This window comes from Aplysia californica, unplaced genomic scaffold (genome assembly GCF_000002075.1).
Source record: "Aplysia californica isolate F4 #8 unplaced genomic scaffold, AplCal3.0 scaffold00357, whole genome shotgun sequence".
NCBI classification, from domain to species: domain Eukaryota; kingdom Metazoa; phylum Mollusca; class Gastropoda; order Aplysiida; family Aplysiidae; genus Aplysia; species Aplysia californica.
In genome coordinates this window covers 263030-271749 of record NW_004797627.1, presented here as the reverse complement: position 1 = coordinate 271749, position 8720 = coordinate 263030, and the positions used below count along the sequence as shown (strand labels likewise).

The 8720-nt window shown below is 41.6% G+C and overlaps 1 protein-coding gene across 1 annotated transcript in view; it reads right to left on the bottom strand.

Annotated features, from left to right (window-relative positions):
• Positions 1 to 8720, bottom strand: part of LOC101863830 (snake venom 5'-nucleotidase) — a gene marked incomplete in the record, with an annotated part of 44769 nt that overhangs the window by 31325 nt on the left and 4724 nt on the right. The window contains 1 exon segment of the mRNA XM_013085216.1: positions 8346 to 8482. Within this exon segment, the coding sequence (XP_012940670.1) occupies positions 8346 to 8399 (54 nt within the window).

Here is an 8720-nt window from a genome sequence, read left to right as displayed (position 1 = left end):
GGGACAATACACGCATGAGCGACACTGCCCCTAAGGTATAGGATTTCCGTGGTCCGTCTATGGGTTTTGACCAGGACAGAAGTTTGCCCAGCTCCAACAACGTTCATGTCACGTGTGGGAAAGTATGGGTGTTTGCCCGCATACACAGGCTATGTCTTAGTTATGATAAAAGTACAGTTGGGCACAGATATCACGAACATGGAAAACTCGAAATCACGGATAGTTTGTACAATTTGCCATTCCCCGACTGACACCTCTTTAATATTATTTCGTTACACGGTTTACCTGAATTAGATAATGTGTCGAACACAGATGTTTGCCTATCCTTGACGAGCTCGATTGTACTTGTTTTATGGCTCTGTCCACATGATTAGGTCACGTAAGCGCCGATGCTATATGCTGGTTGATTTATTGTAAATCAAGACTATTTATAAGATCCCAACCAGTAGACGGGCTGCTTCGATCCTACCAGTCAAGGCTAACTTGTGTAGAATGGTAGGCACTATCCAAGCAGACAGACGCAGGAGATCTACGATAAAATAAATTCCCGACATTGATATCGAACTGACGCTCCTATTTTACCTATTTGCATAAAAAACAACAACAGCAAACTAAGGAAAACTGAATAATCCAAACAGTAAACTTACAGTTTGGTTATAAATAGATGAATTTGAGTTTGGGTAGATTTTTATTCTGACTGTAAACAACCAAGTGGCGCCGTGAGCCAGCTGAACAGGTGCACTGTGTACTAGGAGTTAAAGTTTAACTTAAAGGAATGCATATTTACATCTTGTTATGTAAAATGTTCGGACGAGGGGAGTTACACATCCCAACAACCGTATTATATAATATCCATTTAGGCTAAAATGTCAAAAATAGCAAAATAGGGGCATTCAAATTGCGATTCCATTATATCTGTAAGTATCAAATCAATCCCCCAGAAGTGGTCATTGAGTAGGTTCAAAGTCCATTTCAACTCTGCAAGGTTGTGGAACAGTTCGTTCGTACTTGTCGAAAGGCGAGTATATTATACTGATTATGTTCCTGTTACATACATTCTGGCCTCATGACCTTTTAGTTTGGCAAGAGTTGTACGGTGCTCGCAACTACATACGGTCGATGAGCGCACAGCTCGTGATCGCATAAACGTGAAGAAATTGCTTGTTGTAAGATTTGTTTTAGCTCAATAGTAAATACGAAAAAATTGCGTTTCACAAACAAGTCATTATCATGGGTTTTTAGAAGGCTGTATGTTCAACTATACGAGAAGAATTTCAAGGTGCTAAAATCTGCTAAGCGGACTGAAAAAAAAATGACAGGTCACCCCCGCAACTCTGGCCAAGTTTAACCCTATTCGAACGTCGTGTTTAACTTTCGTATCCATACGACGTGGGGAACTCTGTGTCACCACTTTCCAAAGAGGATGTTAGATCTACTCGTTAATCCCATCCGTTGGCTTTGCATAGCAGTCTGTCAAAATGATTTTTTGAGAAAAACTGAAAGTTTCAAAGAGATCTCCGCTCTAGAAGTATTCTAAAATGTGAAGAATACAACCTCGGGGGTGCACAATGACCCAAAGGCGTACGGATAGGGTTAAATTGTCGAGTTAGGAGCAGGATCCTACGATCGTCACTCGCCTTCACCTTCGCTAGCTTGGTTCCCTCTGACTTCAGTTTATAAAGCCGTGGTGTCTTATTGAAACCAACCTGATGCGTTCACGCATCTCTATAATTACCGTTCCGGGTGGTCGGTATCTTCTACCAAATCATCTCTGTACCTATAGAAAATATGGGCCTCATTAAACAGGCAGAGGCCAGCCTGTCAATGACATTTCAAGGCGGTTCTCACGATACACCGCATCTTCTCGCAGTATCTATTCGGAGACGTCTCCTATGGAGATAGGCCAATCAAGATGTTTTGTGCCTCTGGACCTAGTATAAAAATCTGGAGGTTACAGCCCTCTGTTTTAACCCATAATTTGATATTTTGCAGTCAGGTTTGAAATGTTCTTGAAAATAATTAATTTGCGACAGTTTTTGTAGCTATATGTGTGATCTGCAGCAAATAATACGCAGTTTGACCCCCCCCCCCCCTTCCCCCCAAAGCAGTGCATCTTGGTGCGGGAGTGCGTCTCCGAATAGTTCCTGGGTGCTCGCAGGAGACGTCTCCGAATAGTGTCTACCGCATCTACTAAGTTCTAACCATCTTCTCGTCTTGGTTCTTGGCAGGAGTATTAACAAGAACAGTCCTTGTAGGGACAAGCAAAAATCCATGCGATTTCATGTTCTACGCAGGGAAGAAAAGACACTAATATTACACTTTTCGCGACCTCTTCTGGAATTACCCACATTTTTGTGATATGTGCATTACTGTCCGCTTTACTTGTCTCTTCAAAATATTGAATTTTAATGAGAGTTGTTAATCATTTCATTTCCATATGTACCTGCATTTGTTTTTAAGTTCCAGTACCGACAAGATATATTTCTTTCTGATACAATTATTAGTATTTATCTTATCTTATCTTATCTTTAGCGATCGTGGGACAGTATGACTCATCGAGCGCCCGTGACATACGAGTCTTTATTCATTATAGAACCTTGCCTGTTTGATGTACAACAAAATTTAATGAAATCACTTTCCCGTCATATTATTATTTATTGTAAAATAAGACATAATATTATATCGTGAGAAGATACAGTAGCGACAAGAGAGGATTCTCAAGGAGACAAAAGGGGGCTCTCGTGGCCTAGAGATTAAGGTGTTGGCCTCTCATTCAAAGGTCCCGGGTTCGAATCCGGGTAGCGACCGAAACATTTTCTTCTCTAAAATTGTCTTCTTTCATCTCCTTTCCTGCTCTCTAGCAATGTTCTGTTGTCTGCTTTCGTTTCCACTTTTTGCCCCCACCCCCTCACCTAAACGGTAAAAAAAACGTCTTTTTATAACTTTCTTTGTTTGTTTTTAGAGAACTTTACGAAATTCGGGACAAGTTGTAAAGCCCCCCCCCCCCCCCCTAAAAACCGCCTAGGCTCCCTGCTCTATTTGATGCTGAACCAAGTCTGCCCAAAGCGTAATGTAATAGATGACCCTTATGTAGAGTTGCGCCATAAGTCGTAATAGGTGACCTCCCTTTGTTACCAGGCCTACTTGCTTTGCTGTATTGATGCTGCGCTGGGCCGTGGCATTCAAAATATTTAGCTAGATCCATCCCTGATGATTATGTGCTCTCGTTGATTCCACGTTGTCACAGATATTTGAGAAGAAGGACATCCGAATTTTACGTCCATCTCCGATAGGACCGAGCCAAAGGAATGGAGAGCCTTAAAAACTCCCCAAAACAACTCATATTCAAGACCACACTCAGGCTCAATAGTTTTTTAACAGTTACAATTTCCATGTGTCTATGTATAAGTTTTTCCACTTCGAATCTTGGCTTTAAAAAAATTTGAGTCTAAAAACGAGGAATTTGGATATACAATATAAGTACAGCGGAACCTTCTCTAACAGCCACCTATATAAGACAGCCACTTGTACAAACGGCCACATCCCATTTCCCCACTTGCCATTTTCTGCACTATGACACTGTGTAAGACGGTCGCGGGTCTAAAGTGGTAGTTTTTCTCCTCGACATTGGGTAGCTGTCTTAGACAGTTTCGACTGCATTATCAAATTAATTATAGTCACCTCTAGCTCTCAACAGAAAAAATTTGCCGACAATGCATGACCTACTAAAAGACACCCTCTTCCTCCTCTTCCTCCTCCTCCTCCTCCTCCTCCTCCTCCTCCTCCTCAAACGAACATGGTGGGGGTGAAACCAATGCCGCAAAAGAGGTGAACAGAGAAAGAAAGGGAAATCGGTCACAACAGATCCGGAACTACTTATACATCTTTCCCTTCAACAAATTACACTACTTAAGAACTCAGCAGGTTATTTTGTTTTGTGATAACGACATTAACTAACTCTTTAAGGGAGTGGTGAAAACATTATGTCAAATCAACTTGTTTTAGTAAACGTTTTACGGTCCTTGCAAAACAATTAGGTCATAAGTGCCGAAAGTTAGAGGTGTTACGAGAGGGTAACAAACACCAAAAAGAGAAGAGATAAATACGATAGGTGTTTGATTGAAAAGAAGGAGCAAACCACACCAGCAAGAGCAACTGCCAACCACCCACTTGTCCGATCAGCAACAAACCAAACAGGATGCTGCATGAAATTTCGAACCCTCATTCACGAATAATATATTTCATAGCATGCGTGACGTATACCTCTTCAAGTTCCAGATTCTATTTTTAAAGAAAACAGAAAAGAAACATCTGAATGAACAACGAAGTTTATGTCCCAAAACAGTGCGTCTTCGAGAGTTGTTGAATTACCTAAATGTGCGTCTTTAATTACTTAAGACACTGAACGGGGGGGGGGGGGTGGGGGGGGGGGGGGGCTGCACGTGCGAGTGCTTTTGTGTTTTGCATAATGTTGTACATGTATTATAATGAGAGTAGAAGAGAGTGGGGATACGCCACGGGGGTTATTGTAAGGTCCTTGGGATGCGCACATCTTATCTGGGTATACATCATGGAGGTTAGATCTATAATAAACCCTTTTCTAAATTGTATGATGTCTGTAAGTTTTACAGGCCGCACAGGATGAACAATATTATATAATGCTCGTGCTTAACCTTACATGCTCACTTAACCGACACTTGTGCTGTTGTAGTTACGCTCGTTGTATTGCGAACTGAAGGCTGTATAAATCCCCCATCCCCCATCCAAAAAAAATAATTAATAAATAAACATTTCTTTTGTTGCTGTTCGTGTTGCTTTCTCTCTTGTTTCGCTTTCATGTTGTTTATTTATTTATTCATTTATTTATTTATATGTTTATTTATTTATTTGGTTGCATTAACTCTTTGGGGGTGTCGTGGACACATTAGATTTATGTCCAGACTATTCAGTTTAGCAAGCGTTTGGTGGCACTTGCAAAACAATTAGGTCATATAAGTGCCGACGATAAGTGTTGTAAGAGAGTAGCAAACAAAAAAAAAGGAGGAGAGATAAGGACGATAGATGTTTGATAGGGAAGTAGGAGCAAACCACACCACAGCACCCAACAGTCTAACAGTTTAGTACCCCCAACGTAGGTAACTTGTAAACAGCATACCATTGAATCCGTAGTGCGATTACTGCAAAAACAAACATCAAATACTTAGTCTACTACTCGTGTTTCCATCACTTGGTAAGGCAGACAGAAACAACAAAGGGAAAGAAAAGAAGTAGAACTTGTACTTGTAACCAATGAAGCCCTCCAACAAGCCGTGCACACAGAGGAACAGACGCAGAAAGTGGAATGAGGTAATAGGGAAGGTTCCTTGACTTCACTCATGTTGAAAAACATCCGCAACGGAATCACGGATATTCCAAACTGACATACATGTATTATTATTGTTAATATTGGACGGTCTGGACTTTAACTCTTTCCCTAACGAAGAGGTCCTAAAACAATAATATCCGTCCTACTCATCCTCTTCATTTTCTTCTTCCTCCTCCTCCTCTTCCTCCTCCTCCTCCTCCTCCTCCTCCTCCTCCTCCTTCTCCTCCTCCTCCTCCTCCTCCTCCTCCTCCTCCTCCTCCTCCTCCTCCTTCTTCTTCTTCTTCTTCTTCTTCTTCTTCTTCTTCTTCTTCTTCTTCTTCTTCTTCTTCTTCTTCTTCTTCTTCTTCTTCTTCTTCTTCTTCTTCTTCTTCTTCTTCTTCTTCTTCTTCTTCTTCTTCTTCTTCTTCTTCTCCAGGTGTCAGATCTGGAACAGACATTGACGATAATGGTATCCCATTCCTCCCTCTTGTCTGTCTCGATCAGCTCGGTTTTTCTCTTTGTGTTATTTGTTGCAAAGTTGCTCAGGCCATAATATGTGTATGTTGCTCTTTGTCTTTCTCTGCTTTTCTTTCCCTCTGTGCTTCCACACCACATCAGTTTCTCAAGTCCGTTTGGTGTATTTCTGAGGCCAAACAATCTACTTTGTCCATCTGTTGGTTCTGATTATAGATCTTTCATAACCCGCCATTTAGAGCACTAACCAATGTGTAGTAAATGGCACTGATTAGAGATGGTATTTAAAGGGCAGTTATTGGACGTTATTTCATCACTTAAAGTGGGCATATTATATCAATCAAGTTAAACATAAAAAGAGCAGAGTACATTAAGATGGTGACAGGAAAAAATAAACATAGACTAAATCTAGTCTTCGTAAAAAGAGTATATTTTGTAGGAACCATAGCACTCTGTAGACGATGGACGGGTTATAAAAACAAAAAGATGAAAGAGACCACATTGCTTGCTTTTGTGGAGATCCGGTGTACTATAGCGAAGGCATAAACATACATCACAAAGTAATCATTCAATACAAACTACACCCAGTAAATCGGAACTAAAGAAAGCAGACTCATCAGAGAGCTGGAGACTTCCCTTTGGCTTGACCAACTGTTTAGACAAATAGAGCTTCACCTTTCCACCCAACTCGGGCCTCTCCCCTTCCCCCTTCTCTTACCCCCCCCCCCTTCTCTCTCTCTCTCTCTCTCTCTCTCTCTCTCTCTCTCTCTCTCTCTCTCTCTCTCTCTCTCTCTCTCTCGCCACTTTAAGGCCCATGTATACTTGATGGTCAACCCTTCTATATGGGTGGCGTCGGTAGCCTGGTGGTTAGGCTACCGGACTCGTAATCGTGAGGTTGCGGGTTCGGGGGTTCGAGCCTCAGCTTGGTCCGACGTTGTGTCTTTGGGAAAGGCACTTTACACGAATTTCCCATTTGGCTCGGTCCTTTCAGAGATGGACGTTAAACTCGGAGGCCCGCCTCTTAAATAACCTAATAGTGTTAATAGGAGCGTTAAACCTATACAATTTTTCCTTCTATATGGCTGTGAATGCTGGACAATCACTAAAGACAGTGAAAATAAAATATAGGCAACAGAAACGTGGTTTCTCACGACACTGTTAAGAAAAGAAATCAAATGAGGTAGTGCTTGATGAAGCCCACATGGGACGCTCATTGTTTAAAACAATTAGGAAACGACAGTAAATGCAGTTTTTAGGACACCTGAATAGACATAAAAGGGTCTTGAACGTCTAGCTCTCACTGGCAAAATTGAAGACAAACAAGGCAGGGGTAGGCCTAGAGCAACCTCTTTGGGGAACCTAAACAAATGAACGGGGACAGATCAGGGAACATAGATTTTATAAGAGCATCCGAGCAAAGGAATGAATGGAGAACTATGATCGCCGATGTATGTTGCAGATCTGGCTCTGGATGATGATGATTCTTGAACAGTGCTCTCAGTGGTTAAAGCCCTTTGAATTGTTTTCTCTTATATTCTTTCTTGCCCACCCGCCCCCTCCCTTCCCCCCCCCCCCCCCCAACCATACTTGAAAGTATGTATTTTGTTCAAAACCACAGAACCTCGATCTACACGTTTTGTCCAATATCGACAGAACATCAGGTTAGATCTACACATTTCTTGACAAATTCTTTACAGGAAGATATATTAATTTGGCACATAATCACCACAAATTAGAAAGTCAAATTTGTACAAAATCACCATGCATAAATTTGCCAAATTTACACCAAATCTCCACAGGTAAATGTGACAATGTTGCATCACATCTCCACAAATAAATATTATATTATACTAATATTGCACAAAATAACACCCACAATGGCGGTGCTACTGACTGAAGTGTCTTTAGGCCATTCCCAAAGGGGGGACATAAACATAAACATGTTCTTATGCACCGTAGATTTGTAAATGGGCTGATTCATCAATGTCGTGCTCATAACTGTGCCTGAACTGCAACAGGGAACTGCTGCTTTTTCTTTCCTAATCCTTACTATCGTCATTTTCCCTTTACTTCTTTTGTATGTTTGTCACACTCTCGTGACCAGCTATTTCCGGGGTGCCTTGATAGTCGAAGTAGGTTTTGTGCTGTTGAAGCTAGAGAGGTGATCAGAGTAAGCCTGATTCCTTGTAAGGACTTCTCTGTCGACAGCCACCCCTTGGCGCTCATATGACTTTATGCAGTTTCGAGCGCCATAGAACCTCTATTAACACAAACAGCACAAAATGCAGTTACAAGAGCTGTACAACTTTTACAAATCTGAAACTGGTCTGAAAATAAACCTGTGAGTGTAAATGTGTACAAAATCACCCAAAACTCACCTGACCAAACAGCAAAAGATCACTCACAAAAGCAAGTAATCCCGGAACACACGAAAGCCAAAATAATAATTATTATTAAACGCCCGCCTATGCAGAGCATGATGCGGAACGGGACTATGTCTACACAACAGGTATTAGGCCTAACTTACCCAACAGTTGCTTCTCCTAGACAGTTGTGAAGCACGCGTGAAGTCGATCACCATTTGACCGTGACGTCACGAATTTGTTTTCCGTGCCTGTCTCCTCAACGTCCGGGTTGGAGCGAAGTACACGCAAATAATTCTGTCTGTGGAAGTGAAAGACCATACAGGTAGATATTTATATATCTAGTAATTGATCTTCTTTTTTTTTAAGTCCGTGTGTGTTTTACGCTCCCGTAGACATTATTTAAGATCAGTTTGGAGTCGGACTCCGACCATACCTGTCAAGAGCTAGCGAACTGAGAGAGAGAGAGAGAGAGAGAGAGAGAGAGAGAGAGAGAGAGAGAGAGAGAGAGAGAGAGGGCAGAGAGAGAGATAGAGGGA